Source organism: Ixodes scapularis, unplaced genomic scaffold (genome assembly GCF_016920785.2).
Source record: "Ixodes scapularis isolate PalLabHiFi unplaced genomic scaffold, ASM1692078v2 PGA_scaffold10__122_contigs__length_95168666, whole genome shotgun sequence".
In the NCBI taxonomy this organism is placed as follows: Eukaryota; Metazoa; Arthropoda; class Arachnida; order Ixodida; family Ixodidae; genus Ixodes; species Ixodes scapularis.
The window spans coordinates 89,746,184-89,773,538 of NW_024609836.1; the positions used below are offsets into that span (position 1 = coordinate 89,746,184).

Genomic DNA, 27,355 nt, shown 5'->3' on the forward strand with positions numbered 1-27,355 from the left:
TATACTTTAAAAAAAACGTCCATGGCGTCTTATGTTAACGTACTGATGGCCTCAAACGATTTGGATTGAACCTTAATTTGAATTTGCTAAAACTCTGATTAGAAGTACTTTCTTTTTTTCTTCGTGTGTCTATAGACGTCCGCAAGCAGCCACGCTTGAACAGGTAGAGTTCGGCCACGGTGGTTGGAAAATCCTTTGTTTGGACGCCAGTCTGGCAACGATGGGCACGCCTTAACAAAGCTTGACTAGCAGACAATCTACACACGCCAGCATTAAGATAGACCCTTTTCAAAAGTGCGCGCCGTCTAGTATAGTGGATGCGCGAGCCTGCATGCCATTGTTTGGGCATGTACTCTGGGCGTGATGCGGGACACGAGGGCTGCGTAAGTGGTCGGCGTAAACTCGGGCTCAGCTCGTGTCAAAAACGACCGCTACGTCAGCGCTCGGCGTGGACTCGGGTCCAATCAGACGCTTGGTGTCCAAGAAATGGCGGTCGTCAATGTCGCTCGATTGGGGTTTTGAGAAGGGTCTGTTACCATTTCTATCCGTTTCGAAATCGAATGAACGCCGTGTGCCGTAATATACGTGCTCTAGGTAACTCCTATTCGCTACCCCTTTATGTCTGAGTCTCGCAGTACGCCCAGTGTCCGAGTATAAGGCCCCTTCGCGACTGTCTTCTCCGTCAGACATCTCCTGGTCCGCCAGCTACTGTCAGTAGCGCTGCATCAAAAGAGCCTTCAGTTCCCCGTAACTTTCCGATGCAAATGTTACAGGCTTCGCGTTCAGTGAGCGTGACACAAGACTGTTTTCCCAGCAGTGTGCTCCCTTTACTCCCTAGATGATCAGTCCTGGGACAACAGCCAAGTCGGTCCATTCGGTCGCCGACGAACGCAGACAAAAATAAGCGTTCTCTGCAGTGGTGAGCACTGTGCAGGCTCGTTCACACACTTGCCCTTGCTTAGGACCGAGTTCGTGCAAAACCTTACCCGAAAACAACAACTACAAAAAACTACTCTGGGACTTTGGTGGCATCTATAGAGTGGCCCCGGAACTGAATTTCACTGGAGCCAAGGTTTATGCACAATTTTCGAGATTAAATGTACGTACCATTTATAAGAAAGGGTCGTGTATAAAATTGTCAGAGAAAAAAAATCGCGAAAAAATAGAGTACATTTGTGGTAACTACAAGTGCTCCACGGTAACCTGATAGATGGCGCCAGTGTGTTTTCTCGTCGTACGAGAATTTAAAAAGTTTTGAGGTACACGGTAGTAAGCAGTCGCACGTGTGTGAACCAGCCTTTACACGGAGCGCGAGGACGCTTGTCACGTGACGCTGGACGAGGCCTTCTGCTAGAGTCACTGAAACGCAGGGCGCTGCTTATGGCGTTCACGCTTCTCGCTGCGCGATTGGTTCCTTGGCGTTCTTGTCTGCTAATGCTGCAACCCGATTGGCTTCCAAGCGATAATGAGATGCTCGGGACTACAGTGACTATGCGAAGCGCAAGTTCGTCGGCTTCTTGCGCAGGGGTTGCGGTAATGTCTGAACACTTATTGACTCATTAAAAAAAAAATAGTGGGTATACTTTAAGGCATCTAGGGTTAAGGTCTACACACTATTTTTTTGAAACCAGAGCCAATCAGAACTCGACGTCGTTGTGATGTCGCCGCAACCGCTGCGCAAGAAGCATACGACGTGCTCTACGCACAGGGTAAACCGCAAGGTGGGCCGACCACCTCGGTCAACGGGATCTTTTAGATTCATCTATCGTCAGTCCGAGCGCCGCCGATACTGCGAGTTGCTACCGTCGGTGGCCAATTAAAGTCCCTCTATACGGAAAAGTAACGACATCCCCTGAGGAATGTCGCCTGCTCGTCTTGGGGTATTTAAAATGATGTGCGAGAGCAGAAGCTTTAGCCAATCAAGCAGCGCACCGAAAGAGCAACGTCGTGGTGTTCGACCATTTTCTTGGCGGCTAATCATATCAAGCACGCATCGTGCGACGTCACCTCGCGCTTGTGGTCTGCGTTCGAGCCACTAAGTGAGCTACACTTAGAGTATCAGTACTCCGTTCTCCGATCTGCTAGTGGGCGCCGCTATCTTGGTTCTTTGTGCAGAGCTGACGCAAGTGTCAATTAAAAAATGCGGCTTCCTCAGCTTTAGGTTGGGTGTTAGGAAGCTCATGTGATATCGTTTGGCTGTTATCGCAAACTGTTTTAACATGTCTGGAAGGCGGAAAAGCGCTTCCTTCGATTTCAGATAAAGCTTCAGATAATTGGCCACTACGATTTTAAGCACCAAGATGGCTGGAGTGTTGTTAGTCTAAAGCGTAGCATAATTTGTGGCTCTAGTCTGTTTGTACCACCCTCTGGCTCCTTTACACGTATGTTTTTTTAATTCTGTGTGTGTGTGTGGAAAGGGGGGGGGGGGAGGGGCGAGGGGGACGACGGGGCGACTTGTCGACAAGCACGCCAAACCACGAGGCTCATTCCTTGCGCAGCCCTTTGGAAGAACGTGATGGCGCAGCATTGACTGAAGCTATGCAAGACGCCATGCTGTGTTTTCAACTCGCTCCTGACATGTGTCTCGCGCGTTGAGACAAGGATGATTGTCGATGTAACTATGCTAGTCCTGTGCGTTTCTCTGTACATTGAATCTTACCCTTTGAGGCAAGGCAATCCGCAAAGATGAAGACAGGCCTGCGACTGGAGAGTGTACGCCACCAATGTGTTGTCGTATCCTTGAAGCATAGAATATCTTTTATTAAGGCTTTTGACCGACGGAACTCCGAATAAATAACTTCTGCGACGTTCTGAAACCTCTTCCCTTCTGTAAGTGTGTACCAAGGTGAAGGCGCGATGCTATTTGATGTGCGAGTTGAATCCTCTTGACCGACTCACAACGGGCGTGTTTGCCCAGAAGAAGAGCAGGTGCGCTGCTTTGAGAAGAGCAAAGCATTTTCACACGCGTCGATGGCGTGATGTCAGAAGCATGAGTTGGTGAATATACGTTCACGCAAAGATCACGCTCTGCACAATCAATGTATTCAGTGTACAAGGAAGGTATTGGAAGCTGGTAGGGACGTTTGGAAAGGGGTAAGCGATTTTGTGATATGTTGCCTTATAATGTTTCTTTTCTGTGCTCCAGAAGCCTCTGTTGCTACTTAGGTGATCGAAATTTTGCTACGGACCTAAAAGCTAAACCAATGAAGGGTATGGAGCATACCGCTGTAAAGGACTGAAGATTAATTTAGAGTGCCGTTGGTTTTAACGTGCAGACGAAATACCAGTTATGTGGCGGTTCACCGCAAAAGCTCCTTTAGGTCTCGGGGCACTGCACATGTCCCGGCCAGGCCCGGCTCATCAATTCAGTGTTTCCGTCCTGAACAGCAGAACAAGGACCAGAAAAAATAGCGCCGATCGAGGCACCTTATTATTATAGATTTCCAGCTACCTCGCGGTTCGTAAAAGTATGCATCGACTCCAACGTCAAGTGAGAAACGTTGTCCCGCTCAGGATGAACGTTTTGACCGTACCCTTCAGTCTACCCAGTGACTTCCTTTGTTATGAAAGCATTGCAGCTGTCCTCAAGAGTGCTCCAAAACGTCTGTTCCACGATGGACACACGTCCATAGTCGCCACCAAACAAAATTGGTGTTTTTTTCTGTTTTTTGGTGGTGCATTCGTAACGTCTTACTATGGAAGAGATGCTCATCGAGCCTTTCTCGTAGGCACGACAAAGAACAACCAGCCCATCCGCGGTCGCTATTCAGTGTTATCACCTGTCCCGTAGACGCGGTTGTTTATAGCCGGTTGCTGACGAACAGTCTCAGAAGTCCGACAGTTCATACTGCACTAAGATGCACACTTAACAACAACCATAAGTATTTATTGATTAATTTGAACCACCGAGAGGCGCAATCAGCATCATCCTTGGACTCCATGATCGACTGCATTTTTGTCCCCGAGATGACATGAGAATCGGATCGCGAAGCTCTGACGTTTTGTAGCTGAACTGATTAAAGAGTTACCAGATTGATGTTCAGAGTGCTTCTCGGGGCAGCATAAACGCCATCTCGAAAAATCAAAAGCCGTGCACTATAGAATTCTGAATGTCATCACAGTTAGATCAAGGGCAGACTCCAACTGGACACGAGCGTCGTGTAAGCGTTTGGTTGTGGCCTCGTCGTTCCACCAGTGCCCCGAGGGACGTTCGGTGTGTCAGGATAAGGCCCAGTTGTTGAGTTGGCGCCATTCTATACTGCGATGGAATTCTATGGAGGCGCAAAGAAGCTTCGATAATTCTGGCTGGCGTAGATAAGTACGCACGCGGGGTGACTTCTGAGAGTGTGGACACCTCGCAGAGTCTGCGATCACGGACTTCCTGATATGTTTCCGAGTACGCGGTTCGTTGAAAGTTCGCTCAGTGGGACCCGGTTTCTGTCGATCATAGGTGAGCTTGAGAAGATGTACACCGCAGGCACTCCTGCCACCCGGAAGGCACCCATGCGACACGCGGCAGGCCGCGTGCCTTTGGGGAGGACACCCACGTCATATGTCCATCACATGGTGTACTGCGGAGGAGGACCCATTCTGGAGGCGTTGCTCTGCTACAAATGCATCACTTCCTGCAGGTCCTTGTTCACTGCGAAGAAGAAAACGACAGCGCAAGTTATCGACAGCCCACCTGTATGCAATGCCACCCTGCCCCCGCAATGGCACAAAAAAAAGAAAATGTCTTTCTTTTGTTATTGAGACTTCATGGTCAAACGAAGCATAAGCTGGTGTTCCGAGTACATTGCCGTGCGGCGTATACCCAGGGACTCCCTAGAGCGCTGTACGAAGTACTATTAGGCATTAGGTAAAACAAGACGAGGGCTGCCCCCGGAGGCAAGCGGGCCTTCGTTGTGCACGGCTCCTTTGCGAGAAGGAAGTAATATGACGCGACTTTCTGTCGAACCATCAGGTTCAACGGTTTCGACGATCATCCGACCTTTAGGCAAAGTTGGACCAAGTTCGGTTTTAGATTAGTGCTGCTGGACTTCTACACAGACACATCGGGCATTTGAGGAAAATAATCTATACAGTAGTTTGTTTTATAATTTAAACATCACAGGCGAGAACACAATATTTAAATTATTTAGTTAGTTGGACCAATTGAAGCGATATTCCAGTTAAATATTAAACCTTAGGGGTTTCTCAAGATTAACATTTCATGACTAAAACGTACCCGGTAATTTACGTTCATATTATAAGATTGTCTAACTTCATCGCAACAATTTACAAAAAGAAACAACAGCAAAAACAACAGCAACAACAACAACACAAACACACACAGATCCGTATAAACGTTGTACTATACGATCGGGTAAGTGTATTCTCTCTATTTCTAAAGCTCCGGTGATCAAGTTCAAATAAATCAGGGATGGGCAGTATTTCAAATACAAGTATTTGAAATATGTATTTCAAACACTTTGTGTATTTTGCATTTGTATTTAATTACAAACTGGGTAATGTATTTGATGTGCGTATTTAAATACTAAAACGCGGGTATTTCAAATACAATTGTAATTAAATACAATTTTGTGGGCGAAAATACATCTTGTTTTTATGCATGTGGTTGTAAGATATAGTCACCATCCTTTATTCGGCCATGGCGCTTTTTTCTTTTTCTCCTCCGGCTTTATTTTAAAAGCACTGTCCAGAGCAGGAAGAAAACTACGTTCTGCACCGAATGCAGTGTCTCTCAATCAAGCACAAGCGTTTAGTGACTTTGTGATTACGGTGCTAGTCCAGGGCAAGAATAGTGACAAAATCGACGTTCTCAGGCAGACTGGCTAAATAAGTGCCTGTGACAACTTGTGACGCTTTCCAGCCTGATTTCCATCCATACTTTTGCCTGGAACATTCTAAATGCGCGGGTCGTCCAGATTTTCGTAACTGGTGCGAGTTGCAACAATAAAAAATGCTCTAGCTAGTGCTGCGCGTCCTGGTCGTCTCGGTTCTTTGTTGGTCTATACCAAAATGTAATCGACAAAAAAAGCTGCTTGAAGCTCTGTACTTTTTTCACCTATTACGTCCAAGCTGATTACATTTTTTTTGTGATTGTATTTCTAGTACGTTACTAGAGCCTCGCACACTAACTCCCGAGTGTGCGATGCAAAATTAAAATGAGATACGCAGAAACCCGTTGCAGATGCCCTGAAGTTGCTGACGCAGATTTTGAGGAATGTATTTGGAAAAGTATTTGGAGGGGACCAAATACATTTGGTTGTATTTGTATCTTGTACTTAAATGCCTTTTTTTTGTAAATGTATTTAAATTTGTAGTTAAATACATTTTTGGCGAGGGATTCTGTATTTGAATTTCGATACATATTTGCATGTATTTTGCCCATCCCTGAAATAAATAACGCAGTAGATAAACTATAACTGAACTAACGAGAAAAAAAAGTCTGGAAGAAAGAGAGAGAGAGAAAAATGTAGGAATTAACGAAGAGTTTGAAACGATTAGGTTTTACTGAATACACTGAGCTGTAAACCCACCTTCTCTCACTGTCCCACTATATCGAGAAAAAAACATTTTTTTTTTGTTTCTACAATTAATACTTGATTTTATAAATGAAACAAAAACCCAAAACATCAAATAACCGACGTTCACAACAGGGACGCGGAAGCAATCCAGACGCAGCCCGTTTTGTTTCGTGCACAAAGCAAATCCTTTACTAGCTCTTTTTTTTTTTTAGTTTTGTCATAATAGCGTTTTTTCTCTGTGCTTCTTCTCCAACAGGCCATCATATATAACGAGTCTCTAGAGCTTGCGTGATTAATTTCGTGGAAGGACGTCATTTCTTTCTGCCCTATCGCGAGCACGCAAGCCCTATGATTGTTGCCAGACTATACCGCATTCCGCGAGCACCCGCTTGAACTCGAAGGTCGAGATAATCGGGCCTTCTGATTGGCCAATGTAAAATATTCTGAAGCCACGAAAGAAATAAAAATAAAATATCGAAAAAGATACGTAAAAAGTTAACTCATAAGAGGGATGAGCATGTGCGTTCTCGCCGGGGCTTTCAATCAGATATGGCTCCTAATCTATAGTCTGTTGTAGGTTAAGAATAGCAGAAAGCCCCTCTCCCACAGCCCCTTGCTCGCTATGTTTGGTGGTTTCATTCTCTCCAGGGTTTGCACCGCTAATGTGGAAAGAGTGGATGACTTCGAACGAAGCTTCGGAAGATCGATACTCCAAAACGCTGAATACAACTTTTTTTCCTGACGCGTGGCCTAATTTATTTTCAGATCTGGGCAAAGCTATGTATATAGAAATAAAAATCGGGTAATTTCTCATATTTTACGTGTTCTCTAAAGAGAGAATAATCTAAATATGCGACGATTGAACTATTTGATGAGTACAATTCATTCACCTGCATATAAAACCCTATAGAAATGAAAGCCGTTTACAAATCCCTGTTAACGCCGAATTGGAGCGCAGCTCTTGAGGAGGAGTAGGGGAGGGTACTGAGGGGGTCACGTGACCTGCGGGTAGTCACGTGATCTGGGGGGGAATCACGTGATCTCGCCCCCCCCCCCCCCCCTCCCGGTTACGCCGACTCCGACGCCGCTCAGGCTGGAAACAGGCCCCTAAGAGCTGCGCTCTAAAACCGATATATAGTAAACCTGATGTATCGTACTGTAAAATAACTTGTTGTTGGGCTAGTTGGTGTTGACTTTATTGAATTATGTATCGTGCAGACCCTTCGAACGAACCCAGCCTATGTAATCCCCCCCCCCCCCCTCCCCCTGTTCAACTTCCCGTTGACGTGTTCCGCGATCCCCGTCTTACTGTTGTAGGCTTTAGCCAGCAGGTGGCGCGAGCCTTCGCGTTTCTCGTTCATTTAGCCAACGTTGCGACTACGAAAGGGAAAGAATAAAGCAGGCACATAGCGAGGGGTGGGGGGGGGGGGGGGGGGGGGCATGGGGCCGGGCCCCCCCTGAAATCTTCCATTCCCCCCCCCCCCCCCCCCCTTGAAACAAAATCCTGGTTACGTGCTCGAAATAAAGTAAAGAAGCTGAGACAGCAGTCGTCGTTGTATCAGCTCTCTGTCGCCACTTCATACCCCCGTGCGGACTACGGCGGGGGCTACGTGCCCGCCGTAGTCTCGGCTTAAAGTATCGCCTGTGTTCGTGACGATATCTTCCCGCCGTTTGCAACACGCGGCTCGGCCCAAACACTGCCGTCACCCGAGCGACGGCGCTCTTGGCCATTTGATGTCACTGCGCTGGCTGCGCTCTCCGCAAGACAAACAAATGTCCGATGGCGTGACTGCTCTGGGTCAACAACTCGCAAAAATTAAAGAAAAAATCAACGAGCGACGAGTGCGATCGAAAACGTCGCTGTGGTCGCCCTTCCACGATTGGCCGAATACTGGCTATGACGTCGGCAAAGATTCTCTCTTGGACGAAAATGAGAGGAATGAACTTCAATTTTGGCGGTGTTGGCTCTGTCTTGGTTTCGAAACGGAATGAATTCAAGCTTCCACCATGCTTATTACAAACGCCGCCGAACTTGTTCGCGAGGTAATGACGTCAAGAGAGGGAACCATAGGAGGGCGCCACCAAAACATCTCGCCGCTAAAAGGGAGTATTCACTGGACGCCATATCTGTGGGTGCTGTTTAGTGTGCATGCTCAGAACGAGCTCACATCAATAGGTACACCAGGCACGTACCGGGGGGGGGGGGGGGGGGCATGGGGCCCGGCCCTTCCCCCCCCCCCCCCCCCGAAATCTTCCGTTTCGCTGGGACCTCCTCTCCCCCCCTCCCCCTCATACAGAATTTTGTCATGGGCACCCCCCCCCCCCTCCCCCCGAAACCAAATTCTGGATACGTGCCTGGCTTAGTACAATTTTTTATTTTCAAAAATTTTCAAGATGATTTATTTTTGATTAAGTAAGGCTGCTTCAGTAGAACATTTATTTCTGAAACCTAATTGAGAAGAGGTAATAATATCATATTTATTTGAAAATGTTTACTAAACTGTGATCAATTAATTTCTTTAAGGCTTTAGAAAAAACGGGCAATATAGAAATAGAGCTGTAAGTGCCTCGCTCACTCTTATCACCTTTTTTGCACGAAACAGAAACGTTCCTATTTACATTCGTCTAGGATGATACACCCGCTCCAAAAGAGAGATTAAATATGTGCTTTAAAACTAGAGCGATTATGTCGATGACATATTCAATTGGACGAAATTGTATACCATCAGCATCACAACATGCGCCATTCTTTAGTTGCATTACCATATTACTGGCTTCTGAGCTCATAATTGGCTCTAGAAAAAAGGTATTGCAGTTTCTCCTGTGAATATATCTGCAAAAGTCAGAACCATCAACACTGCCAGCTAGATTTACAAAATGGATATTAAACAATTTGCCAAGTTTTAACCAGTTAAATAAACACCTTTATGCAGCAACGTTTCAATGGCATTTGATACAAGAACACCCTTAACCAGCAAACCTAGGTGCTTCCACATAATATCTGTGCGACCATTTGCTGCAGAAACGAGAGGAATAGTAACTTTTTAGGGGACAAGCTCTATACAGGAGAGGGCCCTGCGGTCAAATACGTATATAATCGCGTTAAACTTTGCAGGCATTGGCTAATGAAGTTGAAACGCAACCCGGAAACCAACACTACCAATAAACAAAAAAAAAAAAAAAAAAAAAATCAGCACTATCAGCATTACTTATGAACAAAATCAGTATCATCAACACCACCAGAGCTTCGCCCCAATCAACGGGTCATTTTTTTTTGTGCATTCTTTATTACTTTATTTAAGTTATTTCGATTTTCCTTGCTTTTTTGACAGCCTCGCTTTTTCGGCAGCGTCCATGCGTTTTCCCAGCTCTTTAATCTCTTTGTCATGCGGAACTTGGTTTTTGAGGACGTCGTCATACTTGACAAACACCTCTTGAGTTTTCCTTCTTTTTTTTTTTCTTGATGTCGTCAAAGTTTGTTTTTTGGGGTTCGAGGATGGTCAGCTTACGGTTTAATTGCGCAAGTAAACTCGCTACATTAAGATCAGGTTTATTTCTTCCTGTATGCCCCCCGTCCCCCTGTGATTTTCCTGTTTGCAGCGTGCGCACGGCCAAGAGGTCTTGCAACCGTCCCTTTTAGATTTATACGTTGTCTCGGTTACACCAGAGCAATCGCCCAAGTGGTACAAACAGTCGCATTCTGAACACGTCAAGGAATTTTCATCGCTGTCGACCTCGCTGCGACATTTTGAGCAAACAAAATCACCTACGTCCGACATCGTCGAGAAGCAAAACAAAGCGAGTAACGATTAAAAATAAACTGATGTTTATGGAATTACTTCCCTACCGCACGGGAGCCTAGACGCCTGCACTTAGGGAGAACGATCTCCCTCCTTCCATCCACACTTCGATGGCGCCGTTGACCGTCCAAGATTGACCGGCGACACCGTGACCAAGGACGCCTGGCCCATCGCTGTGCGTGACGCGAGTGACAGTGTGTGAGGGAGGAGGGAGAAGCGTGCCTTGACTTTAGGAACAATGGCTCCACCGTTTTGGCCAAGGGATTGACCATGGGGATTCCCTGCTGGGGATATAGGGAAATGCGACGCTATAAATGGAGCAGCAGTCGACTGCTAGAGTGTGCTCTCAAGTTGAACCTGTCAATATGTAAATAAACAGAGTTTTTCAAGACACCCCTCCTGCTCCCTTATCCTCCCCAATTCCTGCTTCCTGATGAGGTCCTTGCGTACTCCCGGACAACCGCTCGGTATCAACAGTAACTAGAGGAGATCCGAAGGCCTGCAGCTTTCCGGTAGCAGTCGCCAACACCCAGAAAAAATACGAAACTGAAAGTAACACAGGCAATACGTTAGCCGACTGTGTACTATTGACGCCGCTGCCGCTGGCAAAGGGACGTTCTGTGCCTCCGAACAGCTCTTCTAACCCAGGCGATGGAGCCGCTGGCGACGCTTTGAAAGATGATTGGTGGGTCGCATAGGGCGACAACGGTGAGTGATCTGTGAGGGTGACTTGCCACGATGAGTGACAAGAATAGATCCGAAGGCCTGCAGCTTTCCGGTAGCAGTCCTTAACACTAAGAAAAAGTAAGAAACTGAAAGTAGCACAGGCAATACGTTAGCCGACTGTGTACTACTGACGCCGCTGCCGCTGGCGAAGGGATGGTCTGTGTCTCCGAACAGCTCTTCTTAACGCAGGCGATGGAGCCGCTGGCGACGCTTTGAAAGATGATTGGTGGGTGGCATAGGGCGATAACGGTGAGTGATCTGTGAGGGCGACTTGCCACGATGAGTAGCAAGAACAGATTCGAAGGCCTGCAGCTTTCCGGTAGCAGTCACCAACACCCAGAAAAAGTATGAAACTGAAAGTAACACAGGAAATACGTTAGCCGACTGTGTACTACTGACGCCGCTGCCGCTGCCAAAGTGACCATATAATACGGCCATATAATACGGCGTCATATTCACCGCCGCATTATACGCCGCGAAAGTATATGTCGTTTATCGGCTGTCCTCATCAGCGCCGCAACTGATGACGGAGTCGAAGCGAGTGCGGAAGCGGTCGATAACGACTCGTGGGCATTTTCGGGTGCATTATCGCGGCGGAACGCGTACTCTCCATCAGCAAAGATTCGAAGGGAAAGAACCGTCTGGAAGAGTCACGATTCTACTTCCAAAATATTATCAGCGTAATCGAGCTTTGATTGTTTCTATTCTAGTTTCCATGGCGGCGAGCTTTCGTATGCTTGCCCACGTCAGATATCGCGGTGTACACCCGCACGCAATGTGAGCGAGGACACTCGCTCTGACCTTTTTGTTCAATGACGATATAGTACATGCTGCAGGCCTAGTCGACTGATGCTCGAAAGAAAGCAAAGGTATACGCGATTCGAATTGACGTGACGTCAGGGGCCATTGTGGTCCAGTGCTGCCAACCTTAGGGATTTCCCCCTAGATCTAGGGATTTCCGTTATCGTTGAGGAGCAAAGGGAAAACATCTTGGGAAGAAACAGCGGCAAAGAAACTTGGACAAGGGTAAAGGAACAAACACCTCGAACCAACTAGCCCAACACGTCAAATTGAAGTAATGGGAAATTTGTTCAAATCTAGGGATTGTTTTTAATGGGTTTCAGAGGGCTTTAGAAACACGTTCCTTCCCATTTTCCTCCTCGTGTCGCTCGAGTGCAGCAGGAAAAAGGCTTCTTAGAATATTGTCAGGGCCAGAGAAAATCTCCAGTGGTAACAATAGCAATTTTAGGGGACCACGCAAGGCCAAAACAACAACGTTTAATTATGTAAAAAGGTATTAACGAAGCAAATTTAACCTTTAAATGGCCACCCTACTACAGGAATCTATTCCTAACGATAATCTCAGTATTGACGCAAATCAATATATTTTCTGAAAATCTAGGGAATTTTCCGATAAAGTTCGGGGAAGAAACGACGGCGGAGGTTGGCAACACTGGGTGGCCTCGCTGCTGACTGCAGTGTATAGGTACATTTTGCATCAACGTATTTTCTCTCCTCGACAAGAACAGGTAGGAGTGACCACCAGCATGGCACGAAGATGTCACGTGCAAGCCATGCATTGAGGACGACTGCAGGGTGGGGGCGCTGCATACCGGAGACGTTGACGAAGGTGATGCCCCACATGATGCTCCAGACCCAGCCGACGACGAAGGGCGCCGTCAGCGTCTGCAGCAGGGCTGCCAGCAGGTTGTAGCCCGCGGCCCGCCACCTGCTCCCGTGCTCCGTGCGACAGCCGCACAGCGCCGCCACCGTCGTCAGCAGCGTCCCTAGACACGACACAAGTCCTCATCAATATGATGGTTACTCATGACGCAACGCTTTTAGAGTGAACATTTTTTGCGTATCACTGGGGCTTATATTTATCCACCTGCCGATGCGGCTGGTGAAGTCCGCGACCAGAAGAGCCACTGCGATCGGCCTTTCTCGAGAGGTCCACAACTTATCTTGTCTGCTTTCATCGAATAAAACAAAGGCAAGCTCAAAACGCCACAGGGTTCCTCTTGAGCACGCCATAACAATAGGCTTTCACCCAACGCTACCTATAGATATGCTTCGCACTGTAATGGCTAACACGCTGTTGACAAACAAGCCCGCGTTTGCCAACACCATGGGTATGGGCGCTGCATGTGAGCAGAAATAAGATTCGCGCGAGAGGAAGCGTCTGCGCATGCGCAGTACCGACAGGAGCGCCACCGTAGCGGCTTGACTTCATAGAGTTGAGTTGGTGCGTACCCTCAGTAAACGTTACGCGATCTATCACAACACCGTTGTCTATATGCGGAACACAAGGTCGCCTGCTTCTTTTACAGGGGTTGTGGTGACGTCAGAAAGATGCCGAGCTCTGAGTGGCTCTGATTGAAGGATAGTGGGTAGACCTCGAGGCAGCCTGCTTTGAGGTCGACCCACTATCCTTCAATCAGGGCCAATCGGAGCTCAGCGTCTTTCTGACGTCACAACAACCCCTGCAAAAGAAGCAGACGAACTTGCCCTCCGTATAGTCACCGCGCAAACAAGCTCACGCAAATTCATATACAGCGTCTTATAATCGCTCTCCGGCCAATGAATTTGTGGCGTATTAGCCAAAAAGAACATCGAGAAACGATTCACGAAGCAAGAAGTGTGAATGCAATAAATCACGCACTGGGCTTCTTAGGCCTGCCGCTGAATGTACTGATAATTTTGAGGGAGGAAGCGAAGGAACGGCCGCGCTGCCCGTTATTGTATCCTATATCATGACGTCATCGGGGAGAGTAAGCGAGCCTTGTTAGCATCTGTGGCGTGGTTCCCAGCGCGCTTCTGAAAGTCACCGTCGGCTGTGCCTTCCACGACTACTCAAAGATTTGTGGTCACATTGAGACTTTGAACGGAAGCTATACTGGTTTTCACCTCAAGAACCGTAGTAAAACAAAGGCCGGCTCCTCGCGTAGCATTACTAATTTTCCCCTTTATGTAGATAATTAAGATATGTGTATATGGATTTTAGATTAGATAAATGTTACTTTATCAAGACGTACACGCTTCAAACGCCAAAAGCAGCGCTTCTTCCTCCGACAACCGAATTTCGTAAGAACTACTTCGCGCCGCGTATGAACAATGCGCAAAACTTCCTTTTTTCTTGAGGTGAAAGCACGTATTAATAGTAAAAACATATTTTGAAGGTAGAATGAGATAAATACTGCGGAACGATGGGCGAGAAGACTTATCTATTTGTGTAATGAATGCGTTTTTCTTGCATAAAGTAGGCGTACTTATTTTGTTCATGACCCACTCCGAGCCCACTCAAGTCCTAAACTCCTCGCTTACGTCTCGAAGGAGGCTAATCTGCGAGTCGACGCCGTTCACCTTTCGCTGTTCAACGCTCCGCTCGACGTAAGATAAACCATATTTCCACACAGGCGGCTTCTTCACCAACTAGTGCGACCACAGCCCTCCTCATCAGAGAGATGTATAATATGCGCACGTGAAGCGAGGATCCTGCAGCGCCTCTTTAATCTTCTTCTTATCACGCGCAATCTGCACCACGCAGCCGTTGGGGGTCCTCACTCGCGAGCCCATGCCGCGCTTCTCAATTAGGGCTTCCTAATTAATTAAAGCCGCTTCCGCAGCTGAGGCACGCGCGGCCCCTGCCGGTTGGCGTTAGAGTGTATACGTGGAGTTTTGTCCAGGGATTCAAGGAGACGTGGAGTGCGGAGAAGAAAAGCTCGCTGTAAGGCCATCGGTATATACGGCGTCCTTCGCGTTGCAGACACGACGCGAGAATCGTCTGCGGACAGCACGCTCAAGCATGTTCGAAGCCTGCGTGCTTCACACATGCTTCGAACATGCATCTGCAGGAAGTTTTCTTTTGTGTCTGACCAATGTGCCGGCCATACAGGGCCCGTCATGCGACGAAGGAACACGCTGCTTACATCGTCGACCTGCAAACTGTCTGTTGTATGATGTAGTAGTTATGCGACCGCGCATCGACAGGAGACGTGAAGAAACCGGGAATTTCGTTCCCTCTCCCCTCCCCCTACTTCACGGCACCTCGGCCTTCTCTTCGTGGCTTCCACCTCGTTCCTTTTCACCCTGCCAGCCGCCGGCCGCGTCTCGGGCCACCCAGCCGCGCACGCGGTGTTCCGCCGCGGCCAACGGTTGATGACGTCATCGGTGACGTCACTCGCGACCGCCAATCAGCGGTTAGACCATATTCCTCCTCCCAGACGCGCGTGCATGGTGTTGGGCCGACAGTCGCTGCGGGCGTATTAGTGGAATAGCATTATCGTTTTCGTGGTTTCTTTATCGGTGTCGGTGTTTTGTCATGTTTTGTGGTTGATGATGTCGCGATGAAATAATGCAATTTTGTGTGCGCCGCGATGTCCGACCGGTAACCCGGAGGAAGACCGTACGGCAGCTGCGCGCGAAAGAAATGCTCGTGTTGGCCCTCGGGCGTCTGAACGTGTACGCTTACATAAGTGAGGGCTCCTTCGGGAATGAGTGGTGTACGTGCGTTGGCAAGCGAGGCATGCACGTCCGTTCTATATACTAAGGGGCGGACTTTGCTGGATCAAGCGCTCACGCTAAGTATGCAACTCGGCGAGATATTAGAAGCTCGCTCTTATAGTGCGCGTCACGTCTCGAAATACTCGACGGGAAGGCCTGTCAGTCTCACTTTGTCTTGATGCGTCACGTTCACACTCGCAACGCGAGACGCTGCGAAATCGGCACAGGTGATAACAGGTACTCCCTTTCGGTAGGTGACCAGAAGTTACCCGAGTGGCGCCCCCTGTGCTCCGTAATATTAACTCCGAGCGAAAGTGAGAGACAAATAAAGCCTGGTTTCATTTGGTGCAATATGTGTTTCAGTGGACGGAGGGCACCTGTGTTTCGGAGCATCTCTCAGGTGGTGCCACAATCGATGACAAGCACGCAGGCAGCACCGAGCGGATCTGCTTCTGCGCTCACCCTCACGTCAGCTGTACGAATAAAGTAATACGGCTAGACCCTTCTAATTGGGCGGCGGCTTGCACGAACAGTTATCGGAAATGCGCATTTATAATTTACATATAAGAGGTCTTAAACTTTCATTTAACGCAGATTTATTACAGAAAAAAAAAAAGTCCATAAAAGGTACACTTATGTCGTTTGTTGAGGTGAGTGTGTGCGCATTTCTGTATAACTGCTGGCATCGTTCGCCACGCCCGGGCGGTGGCGGTTCAAATTGTTAAAAAGTAAGTACCCATTCGTTTATTATTTTTTTTAACCACTGAATTGCATTACCACCTTCACCCACCGAAAGGACGAAATCAATCAACCCAACGCGAGATCTCGTAGCCTTGGACCACACGGAACGACTCCCGAAGCCAGTATAAGCGTCTTCGCTTTGCAGCGGTACATCTCTCCGACACTTGACAATGGAAACTCTATTGGCGATGCAGTAGGAAGGCCCGAAAACACCCGAATAATGCACATAGCCGACGACGTCTCTTAACTCAGAACCTTGTGTATTACCAAACCAAAACACTTAAAAAAAATTAAAAAAAAGAATGAGCCGCAGACTCGAGCACCTCCTTGCACCTCATTTGGATTCCCCAAAAGGGGAAGAGCTGAGACATTGATGAATCCCTATGGGAACGTTCCCTTCCTTATTTTGTTTCCATGTCTAACTGAAAAAAAAAAAGAAGAAAAAAGCAGGTTCGACGTTGACAGTTTCGACTACGTCTCTGAAGTTTAAACCGATTCCGAAGCCTAGGAAGTGTCGGATCCTTTCAGCAATTCAATGAAGCCCCATTTCCCATCCCCAGTGTCCCGAGAAATAGAGTATAGTAGAATGTGGCGGGCGGCTTCGACCAATCGACCAGTGCTAACCCCTCCTATACCCGTTCTCACCTCAGGAACCGAAGTAAAAAACGTTCGGCTCGCAGCGGGCCATTACTGATTTCTCCCTTTATGTACGTAATTGAGATATATGTAGGTGAAGCTTAGATTAGATATCTGTTATCTTATCATGACGTACATGTTCCAAACGCCAAAAGCATCGCTTGTTCCTCCAGTAAGCTAAAGTGAAACACCTGATCAATAGAAAATAGTTTCTGTTCTTACTCGTTGAGGTATTTTTATTCCTGAAGCTAAAATTCCAGAAAATCCATGTCTATTACGTCATCACGTTTTTGTGGAAATACATAGAACGCCAAACACGTGCACAAAAAAACGGCCACCTCGTCATGCTGTGCTTTCTTCGACGTCTGGATTGCTTCGGTGGGGTTTTGTCGCACACCACGTTACCCATTTATCGGGCTATCACCGCCTAATATTACTTTTGGCGGTGTTCATGGGCCTCGTTAGGAGCCTACACAAGCAAAAGAAATCCTCCTTTTTGCGTTCCCGAAGTTGGCCGCCAGGGCGGCGACGCCGTAGCGGGGACTTGCGAATCATACGGGGCAATACTACGGCATCATGAAGCACCTTTTGAAATGGCGATGATTTGCCTACTATACTTTCGGAGGCGTGGAAGCGATTGGTGTAGAATAGCTAGCCTCGTAACCGGTGCCTCCGCGTGTCGTTCGGAATCCGTTTTCGTGCTTTTTGCGGACGGAGGCATTCACTAATGCGCAGGTGGTAATAACCCCTAAATCAAGGGACCAAAATATTATTTTGCCGGGGCTTTTTTCAAGAATAGCTCCTCGAGTGATGCTTCATCAAAAGCCTGCGGCTACCTTAGTTGAAGAGATGGACTGAGTATTTGGAGTAACTCCAGTTTGAGCAGCGAAATGTACGAGGGACGAACAGCTCGAGTTACCACTTCTGCATAGAGGGCGCTAGGGTCGTGGGGAGAAACGATGGCGGTTGGTCCGTTTACGCACTCCTTGTTTTGAGAGTGTAGATGGCGCACACTTTCGGAAAGGGTCCATTGCTAGGACGCTTCGGTGCTAAAAAAATGACAAAGTTGTAGATTTAGCGAGGTGCTTAAGCTGTGTTATTCAACGTATAAGAGGAGAGAGGTGATGGTCGATCGTTCTACAGGAATACTCAGAAACTGCCCATTAAACCTATGAAGAAAGGATAACGAATTTTTGGCTAATCGTAATGCCCGGCTCTTTGCGGGGCATTACTAATTTGCCCCTGTGAGTAGAGAATTAAAATATATGTACGTGCATTTTATAGTAGGTATATGTCACCTTATCAAAACGTACACGTTTCGAAGGCCAAAGCATCGCTTCTCTCTCCGACGACCAAATCTTATAAGAACTATTTCGCGCGGCTTATAAACAATGCGTAAACCATTTTTTTTTAATGTGAAAACGAGCGCAGAGAAGTGGTGATGACTACTGGGCGCCGATTAAAAATGTTAAGCCAATTAATCGCTTCTATTTAATCGATTAATAATAAAATAATCGGTTGCGTTGACCTCCAGGAACAACATCTCAGAAGGCGTCATTATTTTTATTAAATATTTTTTTTATTATTAATTTAGTCTTACAATCGGTCTGGCTGACAGTCATACGGAGTCACTGATCTCCACTATACAGCTTTTCCACAAGGGCGCAGCCATCTTGAATGCCGTCCCTTCTGGTATGCGGTAAAACATCGTTTTGATTTCTTCACGCCGCTGGAAGGTGTTTACGAAAAAAATTCGTGATTGTCACACATTTTTGTTTAGCCTCACCTATATTTTTTTTCCGAAAATTCTACGTTGACAGATTTTATAATTCTTTCGTCCCGCATACCAGATACAGAATCCACGTGACCGAGAACGACAGGGAACAGGAAACGTCTATATGGGCGGCTGGATGGGGCAAAGCTGCTCTCCGAGCGTGGCGCAAGTGAAGCCACCGGAAGTTCGTAGCTTGTCCCGGAAGTCGGGCGTATGCTGGGCTTTCTAGTGCATTCAGACGATATTTTGGTTCATGTTTTTTTTTTTTGTGTACCTTTGATTGGGTTTTAATACTCCCGTTCTGAATTAAACCCTGAGAATAAGGCATTTGAACATGGGACATACGCACACTTGATCAACTAGAATCTTAAAAATTTCACATCGAATGGCTTCCCAGGAGACTTATCGGGTCTGCTTGCGCTGTTACTCCCTAACAAGCAAGCTCTCTCGGGATGAAAAAAAAAAAAAAAATCAGTACCCCGAACGCTGTTCGATTCAGCACTCGGAAGAGTTGAAAACCCTGTCAAGCGCTTCGTTCGGGACAACGTAAGCTTTTTCCGGTGGCTTCATACCTGTCTGCTCAATGCGCCATCCAGCCCCTTACAGTGGAAATCAGTGTACGGAATGCTAAAGAGATTTACCGTGGAAGACTACAGTGCTGACTCCTAAAATAAACCTATGAGCGCAAGCTAATAAAACGTACGTTTTTCTTTCCCGCGAATTCTGGTAATACGTACCCAACCGACTAAAGAAATTGGTCGCGATTCAAGCATTAGTCGAGTAATCTAAAGGTTAATCAATAAGTCGCCCTGCCCTACTAATGACAGATTCAGAGATTGCAAGGAGCGGTTCTATGGTGTGGATATGACGGCGTTTCCACGCGGCGCTTTCCCGAAAAAGGCATGTTTTTACACCCCGCCTTCCATCCATCCAACAGAAGGTAGTCTCAACTTCAGCGTGGCCCCCGGAGAATGCACCGAACTCTCAGACCGAACTCACAGACCCGCCAACGAAGCAGGCCTCGTTAAGCCTATATTTTTTACACCCCGCGTTGTACTCGAAGCGGAGAGTCGTGCTGCTTCTGCATCGGAGACGCGGGCAGCGGAGCGCGACAGCACCATTTGCCGGTCCAAATGACGGCGACGACGGCGGCGGTGATAGAGACGACGTCGCCTGCTGCGTTCAACTGCGTGGCTTCATCGTCGCCGAAGCATAATGACGCCTGCTCTCGAGGGCTGCGCGTGCTGCTCGGCGTCTTTATAAATATACCACTGCGTGCAGAGATAGAGGAGCAGGGAGCCGCAAGCAGACGGGAGGGAGACATTTAAACCAGAGGCATGCATGTATAGCTGGATGGATGAATGTATATGGATACCAAAGCCATGTATATATAGAGTTTGGTCAATGGGAGGCGCGGGCAGAGCCAGGGCATGCACCAGACGCAGAAAGAGGAGCTCGGCATGTTCTCTTGGCCAACCAGAAGCCGAAAATAATTCCCTAGCGGTGCGAGAAACAGTTTTTACCGTTTTAATAAGCGCGCAAGGGTTAAATGTAGCAACCTTTCACGGCTGAAAATAGAGTGCACGGGATGTTTCGATCATGATCACGCAGAAAGTTGTAAGAAACGAATCTGCCGCTCGAACTCTGCTTTGCTCGGACAGAGTGTGACCGCTCGGACGGCAGATTCCCGGCCCTCAGCGCCTGGCGTACGGATTATGTCGATCGTTCCGCTAGTCGCCCTCTTCCACCATGATTTTGGATGACCGTGATTGAAACATCACGTGCACCAAACTTTCAGGCACCGAGAGTTACTCCGACGCACTTACTAAGGTCGGGACCACCGCCAGGGTATTATTTCCGGCTTCTGGTTGGCCACATTCAAATATAAAAAGACGCCCTGGGACACGCCCAGCCCTCTTTCGACCAATGGCGCCTCCTCATTTGTTTCCTATACTACTGTAGCTATACTTCCCAATGAATGGCCAAACTCTCTACATATACGGCTGTGATGGATACGACTGAAACCCTTTTAATCTGATGGCGGCTTGCGCCACCTATAGCCAAAACTTTTAAGTCCAACAATTAACCAGTCTCCGATTAAATTCAGATTTAATGGAGAAAGGCAAATGATCCCATATCGCCGCTAAGCAGAATGCAACCATCCTCCACAACCGAAATCTCTCAAGATTGTGCAATGCCTCAGGCGAGCAAAATCAAATATTTCTCGGTCGCGTTTCGGTTATGCGCACGCAGACAAATTCTGACGCACACTTGCAAACGACGGTGGCTCAAAATCCTCGACACCTGTTTTCCGCCAGGTGGAGTTATTTGTGAACTAGGGGGCTTAGGCAAGGCTGCCCTTTGTCGCCTTTGTTGTTCATGTTATACTTACAGGGATTGGAGAACAAACTAGAGCGGAGCGGGTTTGGCTTCAACCTTTCTTTCATCAAGCAAGGTGAATGGATTAAACAATCACTACCGGGGCTGATGTATGCAGATGATATAGTGCTAATGGCCGACAACAAAGAAGATTTGCAGAAATTAATGGATATCTGTGGTACAGAGGGAGATAAACTAGGTCTTAAATTTAGTCAAGAACAATCGGCAGTGATGATTTTTAATGATAAAGATGGTGGCGAGCATAGGATACAAGAGGTCATGTTGGAGGCAGTGGATAAGTACAGGTATCTTGGGGTATGGATAAATAATGGTGTTGAGTATCTAACGGAGCATGAAAAACATGTAGCGATGAAAGGTAGCAGGAATGCAGCCGTCATGAAACATAGGGCTCTGTGGAATTACAGTAGGTATGAAGTGGTGAGGGGGATTTGGAAAGGGGTCATGGTTCCCGGCCTGACCTTCGGCAATGCGGTCCTGTGCATGAGACCAGATATTCAAGCAAAGTTAGAAATTAAACAGCGGGGCGTAGGTAGGCTTGCTTTGGGAGCTCATGGAAATACGCCGAATCAGGGGGTACAAGGCGACATGGGATGGACGTCATTCGAGGGCAGGGAAGCTAGCAGCAAGATAGAATTTGAGGAGCGTTTGAGGGAAATGGAGGAAGAGCAGTGGGCTAGGAAAGTTTTCAGTTATTTGTACATGAGGAATGTAGATACCAAATGGAGAAAGCGAACTAGAAAATTATCAAGCAAATATTTGGGCGGCAGTGGGGGCGCCAACCAGGAATTACGGGTTAAGAAAAGGATAAAAGAAACAGAGAAGGGTCTGTGGGAAACGGGTATGCAGACAAAACCAGCACTGGAGACGTACAGAATGTTCAAACAGGAAATTTGCAAAGAAAATATCTACGATAATTCTAGGGGAAGCTCTTTGTTGTTTGAGGCCAGGACAGGAGTATTGCGGACTAAGACGTACCGGGTTAAGTACCAGGAGATGGACACTTTATGTAGTGTGTGTGGGGAGCAGGAGGAAACGGCTGAACACTTAATACTTTTCTGTAAAGGGCTTCACCCAACAGTTAACAGTGACCGGGCGGATTTAATCAAAGCATTGGGTTTTAAAGACAGTGAAGGAAAAATAGACTTTACACGGGTAGAAATAACCAAGCGGAGGTTATCAGACTGGTGGCTAAAATCGAGGCAGGGGTGAGATTTAATCTTGGAATTCAAAACATATTAGATTTATAATGTTGGCTAGGTGGCGCAAGCCACCGCCCGATTCACAGGGTTTAGCCAGATCCATCCATCCATCCATGGATTCTGATTCTGGAATCTTGACCATCTCGACCTCAATGTGTCAGGAGTGGTTTTAACTGTGCGTGCAGAAGGGAGGAGGAGAAGGGGGTTTATAAGCCGTTTTGTGGACACTCTCCAGTGTTTCCCTCTTGACCTTCCTTTTTTGCAGTTTAAAGTATACAGGTAGTTTTTCTCGCTTTGGACGGGAGGAACAAAGTACATGCTCTGCTGTCCTCGAGTCGATGTTTCTCCAGAGCGTGGACGTGTGTCGTTCACTCGCCTGCTCATCAACAAGTCTGGCTGCCTGATGAACAGCTAGTTCGGCTGTTATGGATATGCAATGCCGGATTACATGTCAAGCCTCCCGAATCGCGGCAGGGCATATAACAAACCAGCGGCGTAGACTTTCCATTTTCCCGGGGGGGGGGGGGGGGGGGGGGGGGGGGCTTTTTCGCGCAATTTTTTTCACACCGGCAACTATCAGTATATTTTAGGGGGTTCATTGTACGTCGTAATTATATCGGCATGTGTCCGTCGCTGTGTGCATTATTTTGTTTACATGCCACTACTAGAAGCTCGTTACGTGGCACGTAAACAGCGTCTCGTTAAAGATCATAACCCGGGGGGGAGGGGGGGGGGGCTCTGCCCCCCTTCTTCCTTCCCGGATATTACCAGGGGGGGGGGGGCACGAGCCCTGATGCCCCCCGTAGTTACGCCTATGTTACGAAGTTACAAACTTATGGCGGAATGCGTCATGAGCCGAGGCCACCGTCAAACTAAAGCACTGCAAGTGCCATGTCTACAATGCCTGAGTTCCGTTTGTTCCTAAACTATTTTGGCACGCATTATGTTGCGTATCTCGAATTATTTTCGAGTAAGCTTCAATTGCTGCAACTAAGGTACTTGTTTCAGTTCATAATGATCACAGCAAAATGTAACTTTCAGAGAAGTCGTCACAAATAGAGCGCCCCTTTCTGACATTTTATTCTTATACCAAAACCTTGCAAAACTTGCCAGGTATCTTCGAATGTAATTCAGTTACTTTTTTTCGAAGTATTTGTACTCTACCCAAGAGTGTTTATACTAAAAGTAACTCGAATGCTACTCTGAAGACATTTTCAAATGAATATTTAGCATCTTATCTTAAATATTTTCCTTGAGTATTTGGCACAACGCTGACCGAGACTGAGGGAGAGGAGGACACGACAGCCAGCCCGGGCGTCAAAACACCGAGCCCACGGTTAGAAAGATTTGGGTAGACGCCAAGCCAGCTGCCTTTGTCTCCACTCACCGTTCCAAAGCGAACGCCAAACGCCGGACGCCAGCGTTCGATTGCGTTTGAAGAGCGAGTAGAGAGATAAAGGCAGCTATGGTTTTGAGTCTCCTCCCTAACCATTTTAACCGGATCTCGGTGTTTCGACGTCCCCTCACATCTCCCCCTCTCCCTCAGCGGACGCCTCTTGAGCAGCTTGGTCGCAAGTGCGCATGCGTAGCGTTGCCGCGTGAAGAATATGGAGAGCAAGTTGTCTGCTTCTTGCGCAGGAGTTCCGGTGACGTCAGAACGACGTCCAACTCTTATTGGCAGATTGAAAAAAAAAATAATAATGGGTAGATCTCAATGCTAGATGCTTTGAGGTCTACCCACTATATTTTTTTTTTTCACAGCCAATAACAGCTCAGCGTCGTTCTGACGTCACCGGAACTCCTGCGCAAGAAGCAGACAACTTACCCTCCGCATAGGAAAGCGGACGGAAAGGAGGAGACGCTTGCAGGCGATGGCCACTTTCGACTCCTCCTCACAGCTTGTATAGACATGGTGCTAAGCTTACCCAAGCATCGAGGAGAATGCTGGGAATGTATAGGTTTACGCGCCGCACGTTCAGGCGTTTACAGCAGAAATTGTTCCAAAGCAAAAGCCTGAAACAAAGCGGCATCTTGCACGAGCGTTCGTCAACGCCTTGCTTTGGGTTATTTACTTCGAATCTTTTATACGAGGAAGGCGAGCGCGTGCGGCGCGTAGACCTATACATTGCCAGCCTTCTCCTCGATGCTTGGGTAATTTAGCGGTAGGTGTATCGCAAACGCGGCCTACAAACCACGTCACCCCGACGGAGCGGTTGGAAACTCCCTCAAACCTAGGCGCACTCGGGACGAAACGTTTGGGTGGCTCCCCCTAACGGTTCCTTTCCGCGACATCACAACCAGGAAATGTTCCGGCTGTTGTCACTCCAGCTACTGATCACCAATAGCGTACGTTTTTGTGCACGTTGCGCCGCGGTGGAAACCCTAGAAATGCTAAAGGCCCATACGCACATTGGCGTTTGAGCGTGGTGAGTTCTATAGCCGCAAGCGGACGCGTAGCCGCTGCCAAGAGTGCCTGCGCCAAACTTGTGCACACAGTTGCGTTGACAGGTCGTCGAGCGCAGTTAAGAGCCAATAAGAACGCGCTATCGTCGCTAGCGGCTCACCAATACCGGGCGAAATTCACGGCAATATGGCGGCGCCCGGCGACAGCGTCGAATTTTTCGATCTTGGGAGAATCCCGCTGGCTTCCCCGACATTCTGTCAAGCTTGAACCGTTCCAGACTTGGAAAAAGCAGTCCCCACCGCTCCCCAAAACGAAAAAGCAAGTTCTGAGTGCCGCGAGCAAACACCTGACCGATCCTCTCCTCTCTCCGTTTCTGATTGGTCGAACGCATCGCAACGCTTTGGAAAGTTGAGCGAGTCTCTATCCCCTTGCGTCGCGCTACCGACTCTTGGAGGCACCCTAGTTCAAACGTGAGTGTTACGGAGGCACCCTAGTTCAAACGTGAGTGTTACGCATGGGCAGAAGACGGCGAGACTACGCAGTCTTATAGCGTCTTTCCTATATACTGACCTTATCTGAAAAGGAGTCTCATAGAGTCACGACAGCTTAACAAACGCAAAAACCTATTATGTTCATGTTTTTTTTTGCTAAAAGGCTTAACTCGCTAAAAGGCTTAGTAACTTTTTTTTTCTCTCTCTCTTCATATTTACGTTAAAGCGTGGTTCCCCTATGAGGCTTCAAGAAAGTACCCGTTTATGTTCTTCCTACCAGCTTGGACCACGTTCGTGTTTTTTAACGTAAAAAATAGTTACCGCGTGCACTTAGCGAGCCTCCTGCCGTTAGGTTACAATGCGTAACCTTTGACCTTTCGCACTAAATTCAGCCCGATACTGCTTGCCCTTCTCATTGGCTAGACTAATTACCAGGAGCCCGATGATTGGTGGTCTGCGTGCCACGCGGGACAGCGTACGTTCAGGAGCTCCTCCTGAGAGCGAACAGCTTGTGTCCCGCTTTGTCTACATAACCGCCTGGCCGCAGGGGCGTGCAAAGGTAAGCGCGGTGCTTCCGAGAAAAACCTCGCTATTCTCTTTTCTGCTTTCTTCCAGGGAGGAAAACGAGAGCACCGTAGTTCATCGGCGCCGGTCTCTGCGGCCGACAGCGCGGCCACTTTGTCACGGCCGTGCTCGTTCAGAATTCGCGCCCGAGAAACAGTTTCCGCTACATTTCGTTGCACCGTAACTCGGCAAACGGCGAAGCCCATAGGGTCCCAACGAGCCAATCAGCGCGTCGGATGGAGGCACGTGTCCATACTTTATCGCATGGTAGCGCGCAGTGCCGTCCAAGTCACGAGCGGGAGAGACTGAGAGAAAAGCCGATTTGGTACAGATTTTGAACGACAGGCTAACTGTTCTTTGGGGAGAAAACGTGACTTCTAGGGCTCACTACAAAAGAGGGTCCGAGTAAGAATGTAGGTAATTACTCCTTCCCGCCTTCTCCAATTGCTCGGGATAAGGTCTCGCCCCTGAACATTTGGTAAGGACTGTCAGTGAACTCGGATCCGTAGCTCCGATTGGCTCCAAGGGTGCTGTAGAGCGGCCGCTCTTTGCCCAGTTACGGCGAAACGAAGTACGGAATGTTGGACGTCGGGGGTTTACGCGAAAATGGTGCCCCGGCCAGGCTAGTCCCGGGGTCACGGTGTTCCGTCCCCCGTTCCTTCCTAGATTTAGGGAGGAACAGGGGACAGGGGATTTAGGGAACCCCACAACCCGATTTCTAAATATTTTCGAACTTGCACGACCTATATGTGCGAATTAGGGTGCGAGACTCTGTTAGGACGTTAAAACAATGGTACTTACTGGAAATATGATTTATTTAGAACCCACGCAATAGGTGAAGTTAAGAGTTTTGAGTTTCATTTCTCGGCACAACAATAATTAACCTGATATTACACGAAAAAGAAAAGATAAATTAGGTTAAAAGTTTTGAGCTAAAATTATGCTTTTTTGTTATATAAGGATTCTCAAAATATTAGGCGCTGAAGAAAATCAACCATCTGCGTTATTTCCATTTTTTGTTTATTTCATCGTTGTTGCGTTCTGTTTATTGAGAATTATGCTTTCAGCCACCATTCAAGAAGAGCAGGTTTCGAAACGTCGGGTTTCCTTTCAAGATTTGGTTGGTGCTGTTTCTTGGACTTGGATTCTCAGCCTGACTTGTGCCCGTTACTTGAAAAATGTAATGGATTACAATTACAAATTACCGAGCCTGATATGTAATGGATTACCGTTACAAGTTACTTTCGCCGAAAAGTAACTGATTACTTTACTCCTTACGTTACTAATTACTTTCACGTTACTTTTCCCTAACACTGACCAATAAAACAATCGAAACAATTTTGACGTTTTCAGAAATTGATGTTTTCAAAAAAAAAGAACAAAAAGAACGCTACTTTCCATTTCTCATTATGGTAGTTATAGTAAAAATAAAGCATTGTATTTAAAAGAAAGAATGTAGGTGCACTTCGTTCACCTGTAAGCAGAGGTCGGCATTTTAGGTCGCCCTCACCCACCCTCACCCTCACAGCCGCACTCACCTATGCCCCCCACTCACCCTCACCCTCACAGCAAAACTCACCTTCAGCC

General features: G+C 47.6%; 1 protein-coding gene across 1 annotated transcript in view; it reads right to left on the reverse strand.

Annotated features, from left to right (window-relative positions):
• Window positions 1–2,520: 2,520 nt before the first annotated feature.
• LOC8035642 (protein stum homolog) overlaps window positions 2,521–27,355 on the reverse strand; it is a 198,864-nt gene continuing 174,029 nt past the window's right edge. The window contains exons 3-4 of the mRNA XM_042288626.1: window positions 12,670–12,843; window positions 2,521–4,642 (exon numbers count right to left, since the gene is read on the reverse strand). Of these exons, the coding sequence (XP_042144560.1) occupies window positions 4,608–4,642; window positions 12,670–12,843 (209 nt within the window). The 3' untranslated portion in view covers window positions 2,521–4,607. The remainder of the gene's footprint in view (window positions 4,643–12,669; window positions 12,844–27,355) is intronic.